The sequence below is a fragment of the Eretmochelys imbricata genome, chromosome 2 (assembly GCF_965152235.1).
Source record: "Eretmochelys imbricata isolate rEreImb1 chromosome 2, rEreImb1.hap1, whole genome shotgun sequence".
NCBI lineage: Eukaryota > Metazoa > Chordata > Testudines > Cheloniidae > Eretmochelys > Eretmochelys imbricata.
The window spans coordinates 250,055,506-250,083,276 of record NC_135573.1 but is presented as its reverse complement, the minus strand read 5'-3'; the positions used below and the strand labels follow the sequence as shown (position 1 = coordinate 250,083,276).

Here is a 27,771-nt window from a genome sequence, read left to right as displayed (position 1 = left end):
GAGATGGCGGCGCCCGGGCGGCGCGGAGCCTGACGGTCGGCCCGGCCGCGGGGAGCATGGCGCGGGCGGCAGGGGCCCGAGGTGGCCGCGGCGGAAGCCGGCAGCCGGGCAGGCTGCAGAAGCTGCGGCTGGCGGTGCGGGAGTTCGTACAGGCGGCCGGGGGCCTCTCCCCTCCTCAGCCCGGGGTCCAGCCCGCGGGGGGCCGGGGCAGGAGGAGCCGCCGCGAGCTGAGGAAGGAGAAGCGCAGGCTCAAGCGCAGCCGCCGCCGCCTGCACCACCAGGAGCCGGTCGTCGGTGAGGGGCCGGGCGAGTCAGGGGCTGGCCGGGGCGGGCAGACGCAGGGCGTGGGGCAATGCCCCCTCCCCGGCGCGGCCCCGGCCTCGCCGCCCCGGGGACACCAGCGCCGGCCGCGCCCCCGCGAGGCAGCGAAGCGGCTGCCCCAGAAGGGAGCCAGCGCCGCCGCGGCGGCCTCTGCGCGGAAACGGGCCTTGCTGGCGGCCAACGAGGAGGAGGAGAAGGAGATCCGGCGGCTGGAGCGGCGCCTGGGGCTCAGCAAGCGCAGGAAGGCGGGAGCCTCCTCCCTGCCGCAGAGCTTCGCCCGGGATGGGCTGGGCTACGTGCTGGGGGCCCTGGAGCCCGAGGCCACCCTCTGCGGCCTGTATGAGGAGAGCAGCGAGGAGGAGGAGGCGGCTGATGAGGGGCCCCTAGATCTGGATGAGGGGAAGGATGAAGTTGATAAGGAGGATCTAGACCTGGAGTCCCTAGATGGTGATCAGGAGGGGGAGCTAGATGGGGAGGAGGAAGAAGAGGAGGGGAGGATGGAGGACACTTTAGAAACCTCAGGGGAGGTCGATATGGAAGGAAACTGGGAGGATGAGCGGAAAGGAAGCAGAAAGTTGCCCATGTCTCTAGAGGATTGTGGCGACCATAAACCCTGCAAAGCCAAGACCTCCAGAGAAGAGCAGGTACGTTGGGGGCAGGTTTTGCATCAAATAGCTTCAGGCTTTTCAAATACAATTTTGCACCCTTCTCATGAAGTTTCACTTCGGATCTGAGTTTTGTAAGGGATTGGAAATTGTCCTGACGAAGACATGCTATGTTCAGTAGACTGATGAACTGAGGACAATTTTATGCTATGTATTACAGGGTGACGTTTCCTGACGCTATGGGGATAGGGCAGTGCCCTGAAGCATGAACATTGATAAACCTTGAAATGTATATGGAGGTTCTTGTTATGATTTTGCTGTCATAGTTTCAGCATACCAGTAGGCCTACAGAAGCTAGCAATGGAAAAGACCTATCAGACCATTTATCCCATTGCTGACGGAGGATGTATCAGATACAGTATTGAATTGTGCATTTGTGAACACAGATGGTACATTTGGGGCCCAAGCACACTTTTTGGAAGGCTTGCATAATTCCCATTGAGTTCTTGGCGAATTGGGACCTTGATTTGAGTTGATCCTAAGTGATAAGCTGGTGCATGTTTCTTTTTTGGATGCTGTTCAAGTTAGCTCCTTTAGCATAATTTTGTACTACGGGTGTTGAATTACAATTAAAAAAGCTTCATAGTGATTAGAAATAAACCTATGGTATACTTAATAACCCCATTTCTTATATTTAATTAAAAGATACTTTCAAATGAATATGAATTTATTTTTAAATAAGATTTTTTTTTTGTAACACGCTGCCCTATTTTCTTGTTTTTCTCTTTTGATAAGAGTCTTTGCCATAGAGCTATGATGTATGTTCCCCCTCCAGCGAGAAGAGTTGATGAGACAATGGATGACAAAAAGAGGGAAGAACTGGGAAGACTGAAGAAAACCGTGAAAGGACTAATTAACAGGTAATATAACACATGAAAGTTGTTTAATTATTAGGCTGTGTTTACAGCAGCCACTGCTGAAGCCAGAGAGGGGAGTGGGTATGAGTTCTTTCTTGCAAACTGATTTTTTAAAATAAAAGTCAAATTTTGTGCATGCCATCTTTGACAGTATCTTTTTTTATTCTCAATTATTTTGGAGAAAGTACATTTATAGAAGTTGAAAAATCTATTAAAGAAGATATGTATTGATTGATAAGTGAATTTAAAACTTTGAGTTGAATTCCACAAATACTATTAGATGTTGTAGGCCAAACATAATTCCATGGACATCAGTGGGACTATGTGTGGTTTAAAAAAAAATTGTAGAATCAGGCCCTTAATTTGTACAATCTGCACATGAAAGAAGTAAGAGCATTAAAAAAAATACTATTAAAATTGCTGAGCCTTGAATCTCAGGAGAAGTGTGTATCTTATACTACTGAAGAATAGGTTTATAGCAATAATTGTGCATTACCATATATTTATTTGTGGCTTTTATATAAAAACATTCAGTTGACATTAATTTTAGTCTGTGCCTGTGGTTCTCCGGCTGGTACGCAGGCTATGATCCATTGGTATGCAGAATAAGAATTCATTATAACTACACTGAATATATTACAAACATGAGGATGAGTACTTTTGGATTTTAGATATGGTATGTTACGGTCTTTTGTGCATCTGACAGTCTTTTGCTCATCACCGCTTAGCATCATCAACTTTTTGCGAATACTACTACTTCATTTTTATATACAGTATCTCCTGAGAAGATGTGAACTAAATATTTGGGTATCTGAATTATTCTGATGAACAGGAAAGGTCCAAAATCTGTTTCAAATATTTGTCCCTTTTTTCTTTTTGAGCTACTAGTTGAATAAAAGATTAAAACATTAAAAATAAAACATTTGTTGTTTTGGATTAAAAGCAATATTAAATTGAAAAAAAAGTGGGGATATATACTCAGAAAGAAGAAATGGAAAGCTAAAGCAAACACTGAATTTTATTTCCCAATAGGTTGAGTGAACCAAATTTGGCCTCCATAAGTGGACAGTTGGAAGAGCTATACATGACTAACAGTAGAAAGGACATGAATGAAACTCTAACAGATGTTCTTATGAATGCTTGTGTTACTGCAGCCGTAATGCCAGTTAGATTGATGATGGAGCATGTCCTTTTGGTCAGCATTCTTCATCATACTGTGGGAATTGAGGTAACTTTTTGCCTGGGCTTGTTTTATTTTCTAATCACGTTGCACAGTACTTTCTATGGTGCTTTATCCAGGTTCTTTTTTGAATGTGTGGTTTCTGAAATTGTTAGAACGTAAGTATATGGTGTCTCTGAAATTACACCTCACTATATAGCAATATGGGCTGACTTGTGGTTGCAGTTATGGTTTAGTAGGCTCTCGCAAGTGACAAGCACGTATGCTTGTTACTGCATCTGAATGAGTAATTTCTTCTATAAATTATTGGTCACCTTTATAAAGTGTAACATATCTCATTGAGACCATTAGTGCCATATATTCCTACCTGCATCTATCTGTATGTTGAAAAATTTCTTAAAGCTACTATTTTTTCTATCTTTAACTACAATTATCCAGTCCTGTTCTATGGCTACTTTAGAACATCATTCTTGAGTCCTATATATCCAACTACAGAATTCATTAAAACCATTTTAGAGTAAAAAAATCCACCTGCATCTGAGGAACCCCACTAAAGCCCGATCCTACATACACTTACGCATGCATGTGAGTAGTCCCACTGAAGTCAGTGGGTTGGCTTGCAGCTATAAGTGTTTGCAGGATCAGGGCATTTGACACACACCAAGCAACTTTTTGAGGATTGGTTGTATTTTCAGGCTTGACAATATCAGGTCAAAATAAACTTAATCTTTGTCTGCTAATATGAAGGACATGTTGGAACAGGTAATGTCAAAGGGAAGTTATTGCAGGAGTTTAGATAATTTCACTGAAACTTTTGCCAAGAGACAATGAGCTGTTTCAGGATGCTGTTCCCATAAAGCTTTATTCTGATTCTGTAATGCAGAAACATAATTGAAAGAACTCATATAAAAGATATATTCAAGTAGTTCTTACGTCTGTAATGTGTTGACCTTGATGAGCTGGAAATATTTCTGTATTAGCTGTTTTAAAAAACAAACTAAATATCAGAGGGGCACAATCATGTTAACTTTTCTATGTGCAACCTTTGCATTATAGTAAATTTATTTTTACTCCTTTTGTTCCTTTAAAGGGTGGTTCTTAACCCACATTTGACTTGAAAATTTTGGCACTGTTTTCATAGTAACCCCCATCTTTTTATAAGTTTTTAAAATTATTAAATGTAGTCAACCAGTTTCTAGACTCTCACGTAGACCATTGACTTAGTTGTGATGTAGACTTCAGAAGCTAATTGGGACTACTTGAATGCATTATTAAGCACTCAAGTTTGTTCTTTGAAAAAGATACAGGATATTAAATGCACAAAACTGTGATAAGGTAACATTAAGGTTGCAGTTAAAATTGATTCAGAAAATGCAAAAATTAAGGTCTTGTAGCAATGTTTGTATGCTATGCAGCATGTACATAATACTCCTGTTCATTCTTGTTGAACATGCAGCTTGACATATCAGTGTGCCATAAAATGTACGCCTTAAACCATTCTGGCAGTGTAATGCAACCAAGTCAGCATTGCTGTTGAAACCTTAACTTTTACACATTTCCTGACTGATTTTAGCTGCAACATTAACATTATAACAATTTTTTTAATTGTGTAACTCAATTTTAAAAAATGAATATTTGACAGGTGATCAGTCCACAATTTAAATGTATATTTTTGGCACACTTTTTTGTAGGCTCAGTTTTCTGTAAATAAATATAAAGAGGTCTGTCATTTTCTGGGTAATTTTTCCCATATTGTATCTGTTTGGCAAGTTGACTCTGACTCTTATCTCCAGTAGGAAGACAAGCAGTCGTGCTAAGTACTAAGTGCTAAGTATAACCAGGAGCTGGAAAAAAGTGCTTTTCTTGTTATCAGGCTTTTCCTGGCCAATAATGTTTTTAATCTAAAAAGTGAATCTTTACCCATATATGGTTTATTTTTGTATGGCGCATAAGATGTTTCCTAGTATGAAAATGACTGAGTAAGGCTGCAAGTTTGTCACGGAAGTCACGTATTCCGTAACTTTCCATGACTTCTGCAGCGGTCTGTGCTGGGGCAGTCTCGGGCCACTGCGCCCCCTTTTCCTCCCCTCACCCCCACCCCCGCAGCAACAGAGTTTGGGTGTGGGAGGGGGCAGGGGGTTGGCTGGGACACGGCCAATGGGAGCTTTAGGGGCGGTGCCTCCAGGAGGAGGCACCACGCAGAGCTGCCTGTCCATGCTTCCGCCTAGCAGCTGAGCGAGGGGGATGTCGCCGCTTCCAGGGAGCCCCCCAGGTAAGCACCAACCAGAGCCCTCCTCACCTCGTCCCAGGCCCCAACCCCTTTCCCACACCCAAACTCTGCTGCTGCGGGGGAGGAGGCGCAGAGCCAGGTAGGGAGCCTGCTGGCCCCACCAACCCCCCTAGCACCAGCAGAGATCCTCCGCCACGCACTGCTGCCTGCGCCCCCCCAGCACCAGCGGGTTTCCGGGGCCACATGCCGCCACCCTCCCCCAGCACCAGCGGGTTTCCGGGCAAATTATCTTCTTTCCCACCCCCCAAGTTTTAGTCAGGGGTATATGGTAAATGTCATGGACAGGTCAGAGGCTGTGAATTTTTGTTTACTGCCCGTGACCTGTCTGTGACTTTTACTAAAAATACCCATGACTAAAACGTAGCCTGAACGTAGTGATAATGAGTAGCATTAGTCTGGCAGCTGGGAGCATGGCAATCTATGTTGCATTGAGAAATGTTTCCAGTTTTCGTTGTCTAAACAAATCTTTTCTAGTAAGTCATTAGCTTGATTTCATCAAGCCTACTTTTACTACCAAATAAAGGTATAAAAAGATAACTGGATTATATATGTAAATACATAATTTCAAGTAAAGTGAAATGGATACCAGGCAAATAATGTTTCTTAAAAAATATGTATGGAACTGATAGCTTAGAGTTCATATAGAAAATCAATGTTGGCTGATGGGAACAACAGTTTTCCTATAATCTAATTTTTGTTTGTTTCCCATTGCTTATGCTTTTTGCAGGTAAAATTGCGGGGGTGGGGGGGTCTACATATGCAAAATGCTTAATTGGTTTCTAATATTCTTTTTCTTTTCATACAACTGTTGCCAGGTTGGTGCTCACTTTTTGGAGGCTGTGGTGAGGAAATCTGATGAATTTTACAAAAGTGACACTGAAGGGAAAGAATGCGATAACCTGTTTGCCTTGATTGGCCATCTGTATAACTTTCACGTAGTGCATTCGCTGCTGATCTTTGATATTCTCAAGACACTTGTTAGCACTTTTACAGAAAAGGACATTGAACTGATTCTGCTCCTTCTGAAAAATGTGGGCTTTTCCTTGAGAAAAGATGATGCTTTGGCCCTGAAGGATCTGATTAGTGAGTCCCAGAACAAAGCAAATGCTGTGGGGAAGAAATTTCAGGACCAGTCTAGAGTATGTATGCATTTTGAATACGTTTGGGCACAAACTTCCCAGCGTGAACAGAATTCATCAGGGACTTGGTTGAATCTGTTAATTTGCCAAATTGTTTAATTTTTGTATTTAAGTTTATCTATTAAAATTGTTTCATGCGATAGTCTGATTAGACCTTAAGATAGTGTTAGCATCCAATTAGATTATTGTTGCATTAGCTTACTTAACATATAGAAAATAATGAGCACTTAAAAGTTTGTTCTCAGAGCATAGACACCAGCATGCCCTGAAACAGTTGTCTGCTTTGTGTGTTATGCAAATGATGATGCATCTACTTCATGGAATAATACAGTTTGTACACTTAAAAGTCCAAAATAATTCAACAGCTGTAGTATTGTTTAGCAAAATTAGATTTGAATTTAAACTTAGCACAAATACATGTAGTGGGAATTAAAATGAATATTGGTTTTTAGCTAGTATTCTTTATTTGTGAGGTCATAATCTAGATTCCAGAATGTATTGCTAGGTGAGATGCTTATGAATGCGCAGTAATACGTTCAAGATACATTTTCCACTTGTTAAATAACATTTTTTTCCAGCACGTCTGCCATACTGTTGTTTCTTTTACCCATAGATTCGCTTTATGCTAGAGACGATGCTGGCACTAAAAAACAATGACATGCGGAAAATCCCAGGTTATGACCCTGAGCCAGTTGAGAAGTTGCGCAAGCTGCAGAGAACACTGGTAAAAACGTTTTTTAGTATGTTAGTGGGCGCTGTTACTTCTCCTAAATCATACTTTTGGAAGTAATTGCAAGATCCTTTTTTAAGCTACTAGTAAAATACTGTAGACCAGATGACTTGCTAATATTACTTTGGAATTTGTGTAACAGCGCAGGTTGAACAATACATTGTGAAAAGTGCCTTTTGTCCCCAAGAATTTCAAATGACTTTACGGACTGTATACAGAGAACACCACTGAAATGCAGCCATCTCTGGATGTTAGTCAGCACCCATCACAGTGCAAAACATTTAGAGAAAGACATTTTTTTTATCCAAGGACACTGAGACAAATCCCTGTGCTTACAGGCAGTCTTGTGGGATCTTTTGATGTTTGTGTAGAGCAGACCAAGATATCATCCCTGGTGTTGAGTTCCTGCAGCTCCCATTGACTTCAGCAGGATTTGTGAATGCTCAGCCTTTGAGAATCAGGCCATTCATTTTTAAGATCTTACCTGAAAAACCCCACACAATAAAATATGTACCTCTGCAGATTGAGAAGCTGCTATTCTCCTCAGGATTTTACTTTGGTTCTAGAGAGTCCATGTATCTTAGATATGAGGCTTACACCATTAAGTCACTCTTCTGGTTCACTGTTGGGCTTTTTTTTCTGAAATTTGTGTAAATACAGAACACAGATGTCAGGAATTTAATACAGTAAGCTAGAGCCAGACATGTTGCAGGCAGGTGCTATAGAACCTTTTACACAGCTCTGCTAGTGCACTTGTAACATCTCTTCCCTTCCACTCGTTTCTTGATCAAGTATTAACTGTACAGAACTTTTGGTGATTTTATGTGAACAAAAATGTCCATTAGAAAATCGGACATTACAGTTTATTTTTAATTTACAACTCTAGATTAGAATTTGAACAAAGTTGTTGAGTTTGTGGATGGAGATAACCCACTGGCTTTGTCTTTTTGGTTGGAATTCATTTTTCTTTTTTAAATGCCACGAGCTCCTGGATTTAGGCACGCTCTTGTGTTGTAAATCAAAATAAATGAGAGTATGTTGATTTTGGCAGATCTTGTTTGGAGAGAGAGGTTGTGGGGAGAAAATCTGAGAGCATAGTCGGGAAATGTGTTAAATTATGCCATGATCTAAACCCTTTGTTAGGGGAAAATAAGTCTCTTTGAAACTGAAAACATTTTATTGTTATAAAAGGTTCACAACAGTGGCTCTGGAAGAGAGACTCAACTTCGTGTGTCATTGGAATCTCTCCTCAATGCTGACCAGGTTGGCCGTTGGTGGATAGTAGGGTCATCTTGGAGTGGAGCACCAATGATTGATGGTACTAGCAGCAAAACTCAGCACAAATTGCCTGTTGGAAAGGTAAATGTGAAGATTGCTATTAATTATTGAAAGTGCCAAGGCAATTTTGTCTTTGAGAAACATGAACAAATATCCTTGTGATACTGCGGTTATTATTTGGACTTACGCTTGCCCTGGCCCTGAAATTGTCTCTTCCACCTTGCGGATTTGTAAACGACTTTGTGGTGCACTGTCATGTGAAATGGAAAAGGCAGACTCAAATTGGAAATGGATTCCACAGTCTGTAGCCTTATAGGTAGGGCCAGCTGTACCCCTAGAAATCATATGGGTGAACTGTTTTTAAAAGTGCATAGAAACATGGTGAGAAGGGCATGGCCACTTAGAAAAGGACTGCTCATTTCATCACTTCCAGTCCAGTTTTGCTGGTCAGTTATCTGATCTCACTGCATGGAGGCCAAGTCCTGATACTCCTTATGTTCATCTCCAGTGGTAAGGTCACTAGGTCTTTGGACTGTTGCTTCACAACTCATTCCAGGTATGTATATATAATCATATCAGAAAAGTTTCACTGAAATAGGTTTCCTATAGCAAGTAAATGTTATCGTTAGTAAATGTTTCTTTAAACGTGTTTCTTTTCAGATGAGTTCAAAGATACTGGAGCTTGCTCGTAAGCAGCGAATGAACACGGACATCAGGAGAAATATATTTTGTGTCTTGATGACTAGTGAAGACTTTTTGGATGCATTTGAAAAACTTTTGAAGTAAGTACACACCAGGATCCTGTTGAAATCCAGGGACAAATAGAAGTGCTATCTGGGTTGGAAACTTTTCAGGTTGCCTGGTTGCCACTCAGGGAGAGCAGGGGAAGTTGTGAACAGGGTAAGTGACGTCAGGCAGAGCAGCATAGAACTGCTAGTCTCGCCAGATGGGAAGGTGCCCAGAGGGACTAAGTGAGAATGGAGCAAAGAAAACTGATCTGGCTCAGGAGTAAGGAGTGGAGAAGGGGCCAAGCAGTGCAGCAGAACTGAGCTGCTAATCAGATGGGGGAGAATGGGCCAAGATGTTGTCAGCCATAGGAATGATGCCATGGAAGAAAGCAGTGCAATCAGGGAGAAGTTAAAACTGAACCTCATTTTGAATGTGTCGTCTGTTACAGCTCTGATAGAGGTCTGTGGTGACTGGTAAGGGAGAGATTGGGTCTGGGCTTTGTTGCGACTGTTATATAAATCAAAGGGAGTAACCTTTGCCAGAATGGCAAGCAACAGCTTAATTTGCAAATCAAATCAAAATAAGCTTTTTGGTAAAGTCAACTATAATTCCATTACGCTGTTTCTGTAAAATACAACTTTATTTTTAGACTGAGATGGAGTCTTTTTGGTACTTTGGTACAGCCTTTTCTATTGCAAAAACTTAGCTGTTACCATAGCAGAGGTCTGGCAGTTTTATTTGGAAATCAGTCCTTGACTTAGTACTGGCTATTTAAACACGTGTGTACAAAGTGATGTACACACAGACTTGGATGATGTAAAAACTATTTGAAAAATACCTAGAATACATTACAGTAGCCTGTTTGGTGTGTGTGTGTTTTTTGGTTTTTTTTTTTTTTGCAGAGGTATGTGTTAATACCAACTGAAGGCCCTTGTAATCAGAAAGAATGTGGCATAGAAGAATATGCTAAAATAAGGATTATGATAAACATAAACATGTTTTCCAGAATTATAGAAATCTAAATTTCCTTGTTGGTCAGTCTTTTAGGGAAGTGTCTGAGAAATCCATACAGAAAGCTGTGCTTATTATCATGCTTGCTGATAGAGCCACTAACAGATCCATCAGCTAGACTACCATGGGTGTACAATAGATTTGTGCAGGATGGAAAAGTTCTAGCTCTCTTTGACATAGTAGACTTTCTGATGCTGTCACATAGAAAATTAAAACATTTTTAGGAATTGTGATACTCAAGGTACAGTAAAAGCTGTGTTTTCTAGCACTTTATAAACCAAAAAACTCTAGAAACTGGCATTTTGGGGTGCTGGATCAAGGCAGCGCTCACCTTGGCACAACCAGCGACCTGTCCCTGCTGCTCCTAGGCGGAGGCGTGGCCAGGCGTTTCTGCGCACTGCCTCCACCTGCAGGCACCAGCCCCACAGCTCGAATTGGCCATGGTCCCCAGCCAATGGGAGCTGCAGAGCCAGCGCTTGGGGCAGTGTGGGGTCAACGCGTGGACCAACCTGGCCGCGCCTCCACCTAGGAGCAGCAGGGACATGTCGCCGCTTGCGGGAAGCCGCACGAGGTGAGCACTGCCCAGATCCGCCTCCCCAAAACTTCTCCCGTGCCCCTGCCCCGAGCCCCCTTCCTCACCCAAACTTCCTCCCAGAGTCTGTGTCCCACACCCAGACCGCCAGTCTTGAGCCCTCTTAGTTATCCATACTTTTTGCCTAACCAGCAACCCTGATTTCCCCAACATGCCAGATAACACGGCTTTTACTGTAATATGACTCAGAAACTTTCTGGCCAGAATTTAGGTGAAGCAGCAGTGAATATAGGCTGTTTTAAACTTGGCCTGCACACCACTTAGATAAAGTATCATGTTGTTGTGCACTGCATTAATCACAACTTTAGTCTCGTAGTTCTGAATATCAAAAAAGACCATCCTTGTCTTTTAAAAGTTTGAATTTATTTTGAAATATATTTTCAAATTTTTTCAAATTTTGTTTACTATTTGCTAATGCCTTTTGGGAGTTAATATCAAGCTTTTGCTGCTGCTAATTGTGAGCTACTTCAGCAGTATCTTCCCAGGACTCTAGGTTTCTATGGTGGAATCATAGAAATATAGGGGTGAAAGGGACTTTGAGAGGTCATCTAGTTCAGCCCCCTGCACTGAGGCAGATCCAAGCATACCTAAACCATCCCTGACTGGCGTTTGTTTGACCTCTTATTAAAAACTTCCAGTGATGGGGATTCCACAGCCTTTCTTGGAAGCCCATTCCAATGCTTAACTACCTTATCATTAGAAAGTTTTTCCTACTATGTAACCTAAATCTTCCTTGCTGCAGATTAAGCCCACTACTTATTGTCCTAAGTGTACATGGAGACCTATTGGTCAGTGTCTTCTTTATAACAGCCTTTAATACACTTGAATACTGTTGTCAGGTCCCCTCTCAGTCTTCTTTTCTTAAGACGTAAAATGCCCAGTTTTTTAAACCTTTCCTTATAGGTCACGTTCTTATCATTTTGGTTGCTCTCCAATTTGTCTATTGTTTCTAAAAGTGTGGCCCCAAAACTGGATACGGTACTCCAGCTGAGGCCTCTTCAGTACTGAGAAAAGTGGGACAATTACCTCTCATGTCTTACATACTGCAGTTGTGTTAATACACCCCAGAATGATATTAGCCTTTTTTGCAGCTGAATCATATTGTTCACTCTCATTCATTTTGCGATTGCTATTACTCCTAGATCCTTTTCAGCAGTACTACTGCCCAGCCAGTTATTCCCCATTTTGTAGCTGTGCAGTTGATTTTCTTCCTTAGTGAAGTACTTTGCACTTGTCTTTATTGAATTTCATCTTGTTAATTTCAGACCAGTTCTCCAATTTGTCAAGTTCATTTTGATTTCTCATCCTGTCCTCCACAGTGGCAGATCTCTTGAGAAGTACACAACCATCTAAGATTACTTAGATCCTTACTAACTAAAATTTGGTTGCACTGTATTGTGCACTGTGTGGAAGACCCAGCGGAGCTTATATTCTAAAATTAGGCAGACAGGACAGTTCAGTCACATGAATGCCAGATGAAAGTCCAATTTCAAAGTGATACAAATAATTTTTGTGACTGACACTCTTTATATTGTAACACTAAGCATTTTTCTTTTAAATTGGTTTTAGTGCTGCCAAATGTTTGACAGCACTCAGGACTAAATCATATTTATTTGCAGAACAGGTGCAGCACAAAGTACTGTTATTTGCCAGTGGGTCTGAATCCTCTTTTAGTTGGGCCAGCTGTACGAGCGAGAAGGCAATTCAGTCATTGGTCTTTCTACTGAGGCAGCCAATGAGTGTGCCAATAAGTGCAGATTGTGTTTTTGGAATTATTGTTGGTATTCTTAAAGTAGACATTTTCTATTAGGAACTGGACTGAACCCACCAAACTCATTTCACTTAGATAACCCAGCCACCAGCTAATCACTATTTTCAATTCACTATCTGGAGTAGATTTGATTTGGTGACCAAGAGATAAAAAAGTTCATATCATCAACCAAAAAAGGTTTTAAAGATGTATTCTTTCTCAGTCATAGCTTTTTCCTAGAATTTAAGGGCTCCGGGTCCTGTCTGTTCCCATTAACCCTGGCAAGGATGTATATAAAAGCAGCCATTTCCTCCCAAAATCATAGTAAAGAATATTAGCCAATCTGAGTGGGGATCCCAAGGCTTTTAGCTCATTCCTTATCTTCTTCCCTATACAGTTCATCTCAGTTCTCCAGGCCTCAGCTCTTGCCACAGTAATACGACTCCTCCCGAAGATGGGAGGACAGACTAGCTATCCATGATTGCAGTGCCACTGCTTATCACTTTCTGACAGGAAGTGCAAATATGGAAAGTCACCTTCATTTTGCTCCACAGAAGCTGACAGAATGTCTCATTCTCCTCTTGCCCAGGATTGTTTGGGTCACTCGGTCATGCTGCATACATAATGTTATTCTCCATGACAAAACTGCTGTCCTATACTGCTGACAACTTATTTCAATTTAAACCTTTAAGGATTCCATTTCAGTTGCAATAGGATGGTCGTCTTAGTTTAGAGAAATTACCGGTGGCTCTTACTTTAAGGCAGTTAGATTTTGTTTAAACTCAGTTAATTATTTTTTACTGTTATTGATATTGCAGGCTTGGACTTAAAGATCAGCAAGAGAGAGAGATTGTTCATGTTCTCGTTGACTGTTGCCTACAGGAGAAGACATATAACCCCTTCTATGCATATTTGGCTAACAAGTTTTGTGAATACGATAGAAGATTTCAGGTAAACCAGGATCTGTTCCTACCTCATTGTGGTACTGTTTAAGTTGAGACTCTCTTGGGATTTCTATTATTAGAGGTTTGTCACTGTGGTTGTACAGATTTATTCCATCACATAATACCACAGAAAAAGTCTCTCTGCCTACACAACCATTATAAATAAATAAATTAAAATCTGGTGACTAGCTCATCACTTAAGGAAGCTTTTTGAGCCACTTCTGGCCAGAAGGTAGTGGTTTAGCTAGCAGTGGAAATTTGGTTGGGCCCCAGCTTGTGGTGGTGGGCAGTGAACAAAGGTCTGACATCACAGCAATTCATTTATATTGTATATTATTATATTGCGTATTTGACTACGGCCACCCATCCCTCCATGTCTAGGGGAAAGGCATGTTGCATCTCTGCCAATGCAGAGGCAGTAACCAGAGGCACTTGGGAGCCCCTCCCCTGTAACCAGAGCCCATCCCCTGAGTGAGTGACCAAGAGGTGGTAGGGCCAAGAAGTGGCATTGCGACCTGACATACGGCCTTCTGCTCCCAGTCCTGGGCTTTGCTCCGTTCCCCATCAACGCAAGCTCCGTCTCCATCCCACACCACTCAGCTCTGGTTACTTCCTTCCCATTGCCAGAGGTATGCCTTCTACGCTGGGGGTGAGTGCTGGCCAGAACCTGATTGGCTGTTAGTTTTGGAACTGAGAGCTAGTGGGAACCAGTAACGGGGGTGGGGGTGAAATCTGAGCCTGTGTTGATGAGGAAGCAGAGCCGAACGGAGCAATATGAGACAGCAGCAGCTTTACTAAAAGACTGCACCTCTTAGCAATCTGGTTCCATCTTTTTTTTTTTTTTAAATCAGATTTGGGTGGGACTGGGTGTTAATCAGGGGAGCTGTGGCCCACCTGTGTCTACGCCCCTGACAGGAGGATAGGTAGGTATGTTACAATGGGCCTTTGGGAAGGATCTAAAGTAAGGAAACTGCGTGATGGAAAAGAAAGGTGTAAATATCCTGAAAAAAAAATCCCTTGCACCCAGAATAAACCCCTGCTGCATTTCAGTGGTAGGATTGTAAAAACTGAACCATTCAAAAGTGCTTCTCTCTTTCTGTTGCAGTTACAAGACTGCTATTATTCTTAATGGAAAAAAAGCATGAATCAAAAGTGTCACTATAAATATCTGTTACACAGAGTAGGGCCTTTTGGTATTTTGACAAAGAACATAGGAAGAAAATAACACTGGTGAATATTCTTGTGCATGTTTGCTTTTTCAGCAAAAATATCCTGTTTTATATGTATAAAGTTACAAAATGTTTGTTTAACCAATAAAATGTACTAGTTTTGCAAGAGTTTAGTGTTAGAGACATACTTTAATGCATCAAATGTGACTAGATTAACAAAATATGTAACTGCTGCAGTTTGTATTGCCTTTGTGGACATGGTAGTCAGAAAAATGAGCCTTAAAATCTTAAAACCTAAAATGGGCCTAATCCCTAATATATATAAATCAAGTGAAGACCCCTATCCTGAGGGACTGGGAGTAGACCCCTGTATCCACACAGAGCCCCGTTTAAGTAAGGGCTTAAGCAGGTATTTGTCCATGGAATTTGTGTAAATAGGATAAATTATCTATTGCAGCTAGCATGTCTATCTTGGTGTCTTCCAAAACATGTTGCTTGTGGTGTGGAGGAGTTATATATAAGAGGTTTGGAAGTGTTTTCACAACAATGAAAAAAATAATAAAATGCATATGTTAAGTGTACTTCATTTTCAGTAGGCTTTTATGTAAACTGGTTCGACCACTTGCATGTTTTTCTTTTCGATTTACATATATTTTAATTCTGTGATTGCTAAACACTACCTGTATCATCTTCAAGCTACAGAGCAACTTCTAAGTTTGCTGCTGCTTTGAGTAGTGTCCCTACTTGCACTTGAGGTGTGCATGTGCCTTCAAGCCAAGATTTTTCAGTAGCAGTGCCCATTCAACTTACACATGCACCCTCTGGATCTTCATGCCCCATACTTGAAGATGTATAGGGCTCTGCTGATGAACCGCCCTCCATTCTTTTTCAGCTGCCTCAGCCTGAGATGGAGCAATTCGTTGTGCCTACCTAAGTGCAGCTTCTACCTTTCTTGTCAATTTTAGACCATTGCTTACTTTATTTTATTATTCTTTAGTTATTTTACATTATTTTGTTCCTGGTTTTTTGAGTGGGGATATTCCTTTTTTGTTTTTGCTGGGTTTGGGCTTGCCTACCCCTCGTCCTCAGCAAAGTCCTTCCTTAGGAATCCTCTTTTTTTTTTTTTTTTTTTTTTTTTTGTGGGCTATATCTAGATCCCCAGGCTTCAAAACATTGCCTGACTTGCCAGGAACCCTCCCCAGTGAGTGACAGCCATTTGTACTGTATCCGCTGCCTCAGGGACACGCATGTATCATCTAAGTGAAAAATTTGCACTAGCTTCAAGAGCTGCTCAAAGAAGTACACAGAAAAAGCTCCAGCTCCTTATGATGGAGTGCTCTGTTCATCCTACATCAGATCAGGGCTCAGAACCACACACACACACACACACACGCCTCTGAATGACCACAGTGCCCCATCAGCTTCTGTGGCTTGCTCACTCCCAGGTCCTCTAGGGACAGATCTGCAAGTGAATCTGAAAAACCTGCCTCCAAGATGAGTGCCAGGTCTCCTCAGAAAGATCATTCAAAAAGGTTTACCCTGCCGGAGATCCTCCACTCTGCAAAAGCGTCTGCAGAGGTCTCTGTACTGAGGAATTCTCTATGCCTAAGTCTTTGCTTCCACTGTCCATGATACCGAAGCCTTGGTACCATTGAAACTTGGGCAAGAGACTACCAAAACTATGCACTCTACGAAGAAGACAGTGCACTCCTCATCTTTCACTGCCTCACTGGTACCTAGATCATCAGTAGAGCAAGTACCAGAACCGTAAGTACAACCCTCAGTATTTCTACGACTGGGTCTCACCAGGTCTTCACACAACCTCACTCGGTACTGCAAGAGTTCAGGTTCTCAAAGAATCTGCTTGTTTCCAAGGAGCCTGAGTCTCCTCTGTTGAGTTTGGGACTCCCAGTACCACAAGCAGTATTATCTGTGGTATCCCACCTTTTGCCAGTACCAACATGTTCTGAAAGATGGCCAGTTACTCCTTCATAGATTCCAAGGACAGAAGGGACCATTCTGATCATCTAGTCTGACCTCTTGTATAACACAGGCCAGAGAATATCCCCAAAATAATTCCTAGAGCATTTCTTTTAGAAAAAAACATCCTATCTTGGTTTAAAAATTGTCAGTGATGGAGAATCCATCACAACCTTTGGTAAGTTGTTCCAATAATTAATTACTCTCACTGTTAAAAAGTTACACCTTATGTCCAGTCTGAATTTGTCTAGTTTCAGCTTCCAGAAGTTGGATCATGTTATACCGTTCTCTGTTTGATTGAAGAGCCCATTTTATTTGTTCCCCGTGTTGACACTTATAGACTGTAATCAGGTCATCCCTTAACCTTCTCTTTGTTAAGCTTGAGCTCCTGAAACTCAATCACCATCTGCCCCTCCACCAGGCTATGAAGAGGAGAGTTCTTCAGACTCCCAGGTTTATGTGCAGTGCTCTGCTGACCATCTGCCTATGTTGAGTAACTGGAACCTGCACTGTTGAGGGACATTTCCAGGCTTCTACCATCAAAGCCTGCCAAACATCCCACCCGTTATAATCAACCCTGCATGCCCCCTCCATTCCTGTGTGATCCTTCCAGTGGACATACTGGGATCCTTGGCTGCTTACCAACAAGAGTTTTCTGAAATGCTCAGTACTCATGTAAATCATCCCTTGATGACATTCTTCAGCTCCTTCTTTTCCTCCACAGCAATCTTTAAGGCAGGAGGATACATTCAAGGACCAGGAAAGGAGAGCTGATGAGGCGGCTAAGCCACAGTCTAATATTTCTTCTTCCTCTCCAGATGAAGCTATCATCCCCCCGTCTCACATTGATGATTTCAAAGTTTCAAGATCTGATGAAGAGGGTGACAGACACCCTTCAGATCCAATTAAAAGAAGTGCAGGAGACAGAGCACCAATTGCTTGACATTGTGCACACACCGTCATCAGCACGAGTTGCTCTTCCTATAAATGAAGGACTATTAGAGTCTGGCAAGTCCATTTGGCAGACTCCTACTGCTGCCCTCCCTCCCAGCAAAAAGACCAGATAAAAAGTATTATGTCCCAACTAGGGGCTCAGAGCTTTTTATTTTCCCACCCCACACCAAATTCTGCGTCCATGACTAGAGTAAATGAGTATCATAGTCAACATCATTCAAAGCCTATGCCCCTTTACAAGGAGCACAAGCTCTTGGATCTTTTGGGGATCAAGAGTTGTTCCTCTGTGACCCTACAGTTCCCAACTGCTAACTGTCAGGAGATTCTGAAAAAATACAATCACATTAATATGAAGTTTGGCTCTTTTATTGAACATCTACCACAAAAGCACAAAGAACCGTTTCAAGCCATCATTGCAGAAGGGCAGCTCTTGGCTAGAACAACCCTGCAAACTTCTCCGGATTCAGCTGATAGGGCAGCTCATTCCATTGCTACAACCGTAGTCATGTACAGGATGTGACAAAGTGAGACATTTTTGTAATATTTTTATGATTATGTGTGCCTCAGTTTCCCTCTGTACTTTTCATCATTACCCAGTGGTTGCAGAACAGTTAAATCTACTCTTGGGGCAGAGCAAGAGACATGAGGTGCTGTGTTCTATAACTGTCTGGGGTGGAATCCATGGGTTGTTAAAAGGACTGGCTAAAACTGACCCATATCAATGAAGAATTCTGAAAGACAGTGGGAACCCCAGGGGGCCAGGACATTCACACCTAGCAACCAATAATCAAGAGGAAGGAGATTTTCCCCCACCTCTCAGCAGGGAACAGAGCAAAGGCCCCAGCTCAAGATCAATGGACCGAAAGGTGTCGGGATACTAAAATAAAAGTTGGCTTATGGTAGTGAGTCAGCAGCTCTCACCTGGGACTGACGGAGAGAAATGGAGAACTAGAGGCAGAAAATGATTCCATGGCAGCTTGGCTGGGTGGAACACTGGCTTGGCCAGAATGAAGTATGTATTAATCTTTGTTTCTCTATGCCAGTGGTTCCCAACCTATTTGAGGCCCACAATGTGTTATGTGGGCTGCAGGTTGAGAACCACAGCACCCCACCCAGAGACCCCTCTGCAGAGCAGGGCCAGAAGTTGAGCCGGGCATGAGCAGCCGGACCCTGCCGGGTTGGGCAGCTAGGACCCCAGGCATGGGGCCAGGAGCAGAGCCCCACATAAACCATGGGGGTGCTGTAGCACCCGCGGAAACCCCTAATCCTGCCCCCCTGTAGTACTCACCAGCCCCTTGCTGGCAGAAGCACTCCAGCAGGGCTGTCACACGCTGTCTCTCCCTCAGCCGGCCCCGCCCCCTGCCAGACCAGAGCTGCGCATTTTGAATTTTTTTTTAAGCATACAACTGAGCTGCAGCCCGCATGTAGCCTGCAGGTTGAGAACCACTGATCTGTGCTAATGTAAGCTCTTCTTTATCGTCTGTGTTCAACTGACTAATAAATCCCACTCTGTTTTGAAAAGGCTCCCTGGTGTCACTGCAAATACTTGCTAAGGTGCAGAGGTCCCTGAAGAGTGTAAAAGTCTCAGACCTAGGAATTTATCTCAGGTGGACTTGCTGGGCAGAGCTCACAGTGTGAAGCAGGAGTGCTGGATCCCAGAGGCTAACTGTTGGATTCACTGAGGCTGGGTGGGCTACCTGTAAGAAAGAATGGAACCTCTTGGACATCTGGCACAGTGAAGGAGTTCCTCTGTTTAAAAGCTGGGACATAGCACAGATCCTGTGGATCTGTGACACAGGGCATCCTGGCTTCAGTCCTCAGGATTTCCCTGTGAAGTCCAGAACACAGTAGAGGACCTCACTTTCAATGGTCTAAAGTTATTCGGTGACACTACGGATGATTTGCTGCATGCTTAAAGGACTCCAGAGTGATCCTTCATTCGCTGGGCATATATACGCCTGCAAATAAAAAGAGGTTTAGTCAGTCTCAGATGGTGCAGAGATTATGCCTTCCCAATTCTCCATTTTCCACAGACCACCAGAGCCACCTAGAAAAAAACCCACATTTCAAAAGGGAAAATTTTAAACTGCTACAGCAACTTTGATCAGCAGCCTATGATGGCCAAACGTTCCTTTTGACTCCTCAGTTGAGAGCCATGAACATTTCTCTGATCCAGACCTGCTGCTGCACCATCTTACCTCACTCAATTTTCTACTTTTTGGTGATCGTCTCTCCCATTTTCAAACCTCATGGATGCAGATTATCTCCAACAGATGGGCTTTGGAGGTTATAATTTTGATGTACTCCATTCAGTTCTACTCTATCCCCCCCATTCCATTTCATGGACCCCTCTGATGAATCTGTTTTGAAGTAAGAGGTTCAGTGCCTTTTCCATTTTGGAGCAGTGGATCCAGTTCCCACTCAACACAAGAGGGTTTTATTCCAAATACGTTTTGGTTCCCCTTAAAGAAGGGTGGATGGAAACCAGTTCTAGATCTATGGATGCTGAATACCTTCGTCAAGGTACAGAAATTTAAGATAGTGACACTGTTCTTTCTCTAGATCTACTACTTTACAACCCTTAACCTTCAGGATGTGTATTTTCATATCACAGTACACCCTTCTCACAAGAAATTTCTATTCTTTTTGGTGGGTCCTTCCCTTTGAGCTAGCCACTGTTCCCAGGGTGTTCACAACAGTCGTGGAAATTGCATAACTTCATCAAGGGAAGTTAATTGTTTTCCTTTACCTCAATGACTGGCTCCTCAAGGAACATTCTTACACAAGTGTCTAATTAGCAGTGGTCAGTCTCAGTCTCCAGCTCAGATTCACGTTGTCCTCCGTCCTGTTGTCCTACCTTCAAAAAGGATAAAGTTTATGGGGCCATTCTAGATGCTACCACAGCCAGAGGTTATCGGCCAGAGGTTCCTTGCACTGTCACATCTGATTGGGCAAGTTCAGATCAGTCCTCAAGTCACTGCCAGATCATGCCTGCAACTTCTCGGGCACATGACAGAGGGTACCCTTCTCATGCTTCATGTTCAGCTGCGCCTGCATTGCTTCCAAGCCTGCTTCAGGTCAGTTTATACACCCAACAGGGACAGTCTAAACAAACTGCTCTTTATCCCCTGTCATATTCTAGTTTCCCTCGAATGGTGAAAGAATCCAGACAAAGCATATTCCCAGAGGTCCCCTTCAACCACCCCCAACCCATTTACATTTTAGTTTCCGACATGTCCCTCCTCAGATGGGGAGCTCATCTTCAGGACCATAATTTCCAGGGCAGATGGTCTGCCCAGGAGTCCACCTTACACATCAATGTTCTGGAACGCAGAGCTGTCAGACATGCCTGTCTGCACTTCCTATCCAGGATTCAAGGACAATCATTTCACTTAACGACAGAAAATAGGGCCAGTATGTATTATATAAATTGGCAAAGGGTAGCAAGAGCCCTTTCCCTCTCTGCAGAGGCCATGAACTGGTGCATAGCCCACAATATCCTGATCTTGGCAATCTACCTACCCAGTCTCCAAAACACCATAGCTAACAGCTTCAGCAGACGCTTCGCTCAAAATCATGAGTGAGAACTAGACAAATCTGTACTCAAACAATTCTTAAACTGGGGATATCCAAAAGCAGATCTTTTCGTCACCACAGATGATTGGAAACACACACATTTCTGTTCAAGGGGAGGCTTGGGTTGCCACTTCTCTGGTGGGATGCTTTTCTCATCTCCTGGGCGAAGAATCTCCTATACACATTTCCCTTGCACTCGCTGATCCTCAAGATCCTAAACAAAGTCAAGCAGGACAAAGCCACGGTCATCTTGATTGCACCAACCTGGCAAATCTTTCTTTTTGACTGGCCATTGATCTTCCACTGACACCCAGTCTTCTCACACAGGACTCAGGGAATGTCCTTAGCCCAATCTGACTACATTGCGGCTCAAGGCCTAGCCCCCCATGGTTCTCAGTGCTAGAACAATCTTGCTCCACAGCAGTTCAGGAGGTTCTGCTGAATGGTAGAAAAGATTCTACCAGAAAGACTTATCTTTAGAAATGGAAAAGGTTTTACCACTAGCATACTCACCATAGTTTTGTCTGCTAGTGCCTCTTATCTCCGAGGTGTTAGAATGCATACTTACTTACTTTGAAGAAAGCACAGTTCGGTTAAAGTTCACCAAGCTGCCATCACAGCATTCCATTCTCCAGTAAAAGGTTTCTAGGTATTTGCTCCCCTTGTAACACTGAGATATATAAAGGATCCGTAAAACCTCTTCCCTAATGTTAGACACCCTATTCCCATTTGGAACTTTTAATTTAGTTCTCAGAGCTTTGAAGAAGCAACACTTTTAACTGTTAACTTGCTCACTTATGAGCCTCTCCATGAAAACTGCATTCCTAATGGCTATTACCTCTGCCTGAAGGGTTGCAGAACTGGAAGCTTTAATGACTGACTGTCCTTATACAGTCTTTTTCAAAGATAAAGTTTTTCTCTTCAACCACATCCACCTTTTTTACCCAAGCTTAATTCAGATTTTCATATCAATCTATCATTTATCTTCTGGTATTCTACCCCAAGCCCAATCAGTCAAAACAGGAAGCTGTCCTTCATAACTTGGCTATCAGGAGAGTGTTGGCTTATTATCAGGACAGGACTAGGCCTGAGACTGGTTGTTTTTATGGTGGACAGAACTAAAGGGGTTCCAGGGACTATCCAAAGGCTTTCTAAGTGGGTTTCTGGTTGCATGCTCTCCTGTTATGTGGCTAATGGACCCTACCCCTCTAAGGTTGTTGCTCATTCCGTGAGTTCGTACTGTGTCTGTAGCCATGCTAAAGGATGTCTGTTAATGGAAAAAAGCAAGGCTAATACATGGGCTTTGATTCACACTTTCTCCAGGCACGAAGCCTTCCTGGGCAGGTGCTCCCTTTGGCTTTTCAGTCCTACACACAGCCTTAGACTGAGTTCTGAAGCCCCCACCTTCTTTAGGGATACTGCTAATGAGTCACTTCTCATAGAGCACCCGTAGGGACACTACTCGAAGAATGAGAGGTTACTTCCTTGTACAATAACTGGAATTCTTAAAGGTGTTTGCCCCTGTCAGTGCTCCACAACCTACCCTCCATCTGATCTTCCTGGGGCTTTGAGGAGCAGAAAGAATTGAGGGCAGTTTGCCCATGCAGCCCTATATATCCTTGGTGTGAAGCATAAGAATACATAGGGTGCATGTGCAAACTGAAAGGGCACTGCTGCTAAAAATCTCCAATGGAAGGCAAGTACGCACCCCCAGCAGAGGACCCAGAAGGATACACATCTCAAAGTACTCCAGTTACTGTACAAGGTAAGTAATGTCTCCTTCATTTTGGCTTCCAATGCATTGCAAATGATCAAACAACTTTATTAAATAAGCTTAATAATGTGTTTTGTACTTAATAGCTGAATGGAAAGGGTGCCAAGGTAGCTTTGAGAGCCTGTTGTGATCTAACATATTAATTATTTGACTTGGACTTCCATTTTTATTTTGTGTTTGTTTTTGTTTTGACACCTAGATGACATTCCAGTTCAGTATATGGGACAAAATCCGAGATTTGGGAAACCTGTCAACCACCACTTTCTCCAACCTGGTTTCTCTGTTGGCCCACTTGCTAAAGACAAAATCGCTCTCCCTATCAGTCTTCAAGGTCAGCATCGTCTCTATTAAAGTACTTGTGCGCTTCTACCTCATTTGTTAGTTTTGTGGTAAATGTGTGTGTGTGTTCCTTGTTATCTAATCTGTATTACAGCTGCTTATTCAGTTTTGAAACAAATTATTCCAAACTTCCTAGCTAAGGTGAACTTTATTTGCCTGTTTTCTAAAACTGCCCCAAACGTAGGGATCTGATTTAGTTTCATACAAGTGGTTTTAATGGCCAAACAGATTAGATTAATTTACTTTTTATTTATTTATTTTTAAAAGAACTGTGGCCCAGTGGTTAGGGTGCTAGTCTGGGACTTGCAACACCCAGGTTAAATTCCCTGCCCTGTCACGGATTTCCTGTGCAACCCTGGACAAGTCACTTAATCTCTCTATCCTACAGTTTCCATCTGTACAATGTGGATAGTAGCACTTCCCTGCCTCACAGAGGTGTTGTGAGGTTAAGTTAATTAAAACAGATTGTGAGGCGCTCAGGTACCCTGGTAATGGGAGTCACAGAAGTACTTAAGATGGCTATCCAGAAGATAAACAGAATTTGGGCTATTGCAGACAACAGTAAATTATTTATTGTTCCTTTTTTAAAAGAGAATCTGAGTTTAAAGAAATACACATCTTCCCCCACCCCCATTCCTATCTTTACTGGTGGCATTTCAGCCTCTTTCATGTATTGGATGTGCTGATGGAGTTGCTACCAGACAGACACATGCTCCTTATTGCTGCTGAAAGCCAGCAGTGAAGTTTGGGGCTATTACTGATAAGGATTGTTGTTGCTTTCCTTTGGGGGGGGGGCAAGATGCCAATCCATTTAAACAGTGGTTAAGACCTTGCTCCAAAAACCATCACTTGATACTCATGACCTTGATAATTACTTCCTTATCTTGAACCTTCCTGTTTTGAGGAGGGCTGTGGGTGGAACCTAGGTTCCAGTGATTTCATCAGCCTCGCCTACATGCAGCTTTTGTAGTGGTGTGACTGTCAGCTGGGGGCAGGGGAGTGATGGTTTTTCTGAAAGCTATCCCAGTGCAACCCCTAGCATGGTTGCAGTTTTACTGGTATAAAGATGCCTTAAACTGGTGTAACTTAGGGCACATCTTCACTAGCAATGTGTGTAGTCGTGGCATCGCGCTGGGAAAGAGCTCTCCCAGTGCTAGTAAAAAAAAACCACCTCCACGGGGGAAATAGCTACCAGCGCTGGGAGCACAACTCCCAGAGCTGGTGCACTGTCCATACTGGCACGTTACAGCACTGAAACTTGCAGCGCTCGGGGGTGTTTTTTCACACCCCTGAGCAAGAAAGTTGCAGCGCTGTAAAGTGCCAGTGTAGACAAGCCCTTATTCCACTTCCCTTACAGGAACAAACTCTACTGGAAAAAGAAGCTTTTATACTGGTATAACAGTATCCACACTAAGGGAGTTGTACCACTTTAACTGTACCAATATAGTTAAAGAAGTCCAACTTTTGTGTAGACGAGCCCTAAGCTCCTAATTCATTCAGTCTGGGTATGGTATAGCCACTGCATTAATATTCTTAATATGGACAGAAGTGTGGTGCCTATGCTGATTTTTAGTGCATCTGTCCGCAGCCTTTGGGGGCACTCAGATATGGCAGTGATAGTGTTGTAATGTCTATAAATAAATATATTTAAAAATACTGCTGTGCGTTAAGTGTGTCTTGGATTCACCTTTGGGGCCACTCTGCCTTAAATACTTTGAAGATACCTATCTCCTTGGTATCTGGTTGCCTTAGTATATCAGGTAGAGGTGACCAGGTTGTTTTTCAGTGGCTTCATTCCTTCCTGCGAGGTTTTAGAAGGCAGTGTTGGACAATTGCCATGCAATCAGAGTGCACTCTCATGCCAGATTCCACAAGATTCTGTTGTGTTGCCACTCTTGTTCAATATCTATGTGAGGTCATGATTAGTCTTAGCTTTTCCTCTCTCAACTGTCAAATTATGCAAGGCACATTTTTTTGATTTATAATTTATTTTTTATCATCCCTGGTCCTGTTAACTAGGTAGTTGAATTCAGTGAACTAGATAAACGCAAAGTCCACTTCTTGCGGCAAGTATTATATATACTATTAATAAAAACAGACTTGGAAGAACTTACCAGCATTTTTGGAAGGTAAGTGATCATTGATCTTCCCAGAGAACATTTGGTGAGTAGTGATTGGACACACAAAAGGGATTTGCTTATTTTATTTATCCATTGCTTACACGAAGCCTTTGACACCTCACGTCTTACAATGCAAGCTTTTTTGTGAAAGGTCCATCTCTTCTTATACGTTCATACAGCACCTGGCACAATGCTGCCCTGGTTTTAATTGTGGTCTGTAGGTGCTACTGCATTATAAATATATTATGGAATTTTACACACAACATTAATACAAATTTTGAAATAATCAGTACATCAACTATCGCTATCAAGCAAGAATAATAAAACTGTTGATGCACAAAGCAGACCTACCAACCACCCCAAAAATCTTTGTGTGGAACTAGAATTCAGTCACACAGCAGAGTTGTTCTTGCTACAACATTTCCCTGTTGTAGAAAGGAAATAATGGAATTTATCAGGGGAAAGTTAACTCTCTAGCATTGCAGATCTTATCTAGAAATCTCCATTCTTCATATTAAAGGTGCAAGGGTTATTAAGTGAACACCTTTTAGAGGTAATCAGAGGAAATGTCTTAATCACGCTGAAGCAGCTAAAATTTAGACCTGATTCTTTCACTTACACGCAGCCGTCCATTGTGGGTATACAAGTGTCTATGACATTAATTTGGTTACAGTCAGAATGCTTTTAAGATCTCATCCACTCTACGTATTGGAACAATGCTCAATAAGGGTCACAGGTAATCTGGTCTCCTGACATGTTGTATATTTGTACTGCAGTCAGGGCCTTAGTTTGTAAGCTATTCCATGAAGCAACTTTGCTTTTTTAGTTTGTTTTTAAAGAGCCATGGAAATGGTGCTATATAAATATTTAATAATGGAAGAGATAATAGTGTTTATTCTGTGGAATTAGATCTGCCAAAAATACTAAAGTAATAAAAGACAATGTTTACACTGGTAGAACTACACATAAAGTGGAAAGTCTGTATTGCCATGTACTGTCTTTCAAATTCTATTCTATCCATTAAAATGTGGGGGAGGTTTGCCACATGTTGCTTACATTTTTTACTATGCCCTAACTAATATTTTAAGTCAAGTCTCTTAAAAAATACTTTAAAATTCCAAACTACCTTTTGAGAAACAGATTGCATGTGAAGTATGTTCAACTGTTTGCCAAACCAGTGTAGGCCTGTACTTGTTAATATTAAATTTAAAAAAAGTTGGGATTTTCCTGATAAATGTTCAGTTTGGTTTTTCTCAAAACCCGACAGCATAGCAAAAGAGACTTTATAACATTGTAGGAAAGTAGGAAACTGGAATTATTTCTGATTTGTGTGTCTGTCTTTTTCAGGTTAACTGACAACCCAAAATTAGGAATGTTGCGTGAAGGTTTGAAGCTTTTCCTTTCCCACTTTTTCCTGAAGAATGTACAAGCACACAAAAGTGCTGAAGAAGCCAGCTTAATAAAAGAAAGAGTTGAACTAGTAAGCAGGACTTTGCAAGCCAGAGAATCCAGATTAAAACTGTAGTTTTATTTTCAAATAAGCTTGCATGGAAAATAAGGACTTCATGAAAGCACAAAGCTGATCTTGGCAATGTTTTTCACAGACCAAAGACTTGAGATGCTGAGCAGGATTGTAATGCTGCAAAGGACCCCATGTTTTGAGATGATGTAGGATTGTACACTCCTAAAAAACGGTTTCAACTTTGGGGGAAAATAGAAACATAGAATACTGAAGAAGGAAAAAAGTATATATCTTTATACGTTGTTCATTGCTTTAAAAAGTATTGTCGTCCCCCATCCACCTCCACTTTGTATACCTCATGTTGCCAGTTATCATCAGGCAAGATAACTGAGTTTCCTTTAAAGTTTAGTTAATACCACTGAATCAGTCAGCAAGTGGTAGTGTTCAGCAACCCCAAGGTTCTAGCCTTCCTAATTCCTGTAAGATCATGGCGTAAGATTGGGTTTGATATTCAGACCTGTTCACTTTTTTACAGAATAAATAAAATCGAATTTTGTTTCTGTGCTATATTATGGTCTATGAGTTTAATGTGAAAACTTTTTAATAACATAATCGTATTATCTCTTGTAAAACAGGTCACTAGATGGTGCAGTCATTGCGGAGTAAGTCTTGTAACTACTCCCCAATTTTAAATAAAATTGAATCATAGAAGATATGGGTTGGAAGAGATATATTGATTAACTCTGTGCCTTGTTCACCTGCATCTCTATCAGAAAAAGATCTTTTGATGTTTCCATTATAAACCTTGGTGGACTGACTAAAGGCCTAACTTCCTCAGTTATATTGGGTTTAAATATCACAGCATAATTTATGCTAATACTTTAACCTAATTGCCTAGTGCAATTTTATTG

General features: G+C 42.1%; 1 protein-coding gene across 2 annotated transcripts; it reads left to right on the top strand.

The window, feature by feature from the left end:
• On the top strand, positions 1-27,429 carry NOM1 (nucleolar protein with MIF4G domain 1). 2 transcript variants are annotated; one of them, XM_077808369.1, is made up of 11 exons: positions 1-965; positions 1,722-1,846; positions 2,876-3,071; positions 6,129-6,452; positions 7,066-7,176; positions 8,374-8,541; positions 9,121-9,242; positions 13,361-13,493; positions 23,139-23,270; positions 25,298-25,407; positions 26,746-27,429. In XM_077808369.1, exons 1-11 carry the CDS (start codon positions 57-59, stop codon positions 26,921-26,923), a joined length of 2,508 nt encoding a protein of 835 aa, XP_077664495.1. In that variant the 5' UTR covers positions 1-56; the 3' UTR covers positions 26,924-27,429. The 2 variants fall into 2 exon arrangements, with proteins under 2 accessions (XP_077664495.1, XP_077664496.1); XM_077808370.1 differs by lacking the exons at positions 23,139-23,270; positions 25,298-25,407; positions 26,746-27,429 and adding an exon at positions 13,868-15,236.
• Positions 27,430-27,771: the final 342 nt, after the last annotated feature.

What these genes read in the sequence shown, in the direction of transcription:
- NOM1 (XM_077808369.1), top strand. Translation starts at nt 57, where the DNA reads ATGGCGCGGGCGGCAGGGGCCCGAGGTGGCCGCGGCGGAAGCCGGCAG. An exon ending in GCATTTGAAAAACTTTTGAA is followed by an intron (nt 9,243 to 13,360) that starts GTAAGTACACAC and finishes TTGATATTGCAG; the next exon opens with GCTTGGACTTAAAGATCAGC. An exon ending in CTTACCAGCATTTTTGGAAG is followed by an intron (nt 25,408 to 26,745) that starts GTAAGTGATCAT and finishes TGTCTTTTTCAG; the next exon opens with GTTAACTGACAACCCAAAAT.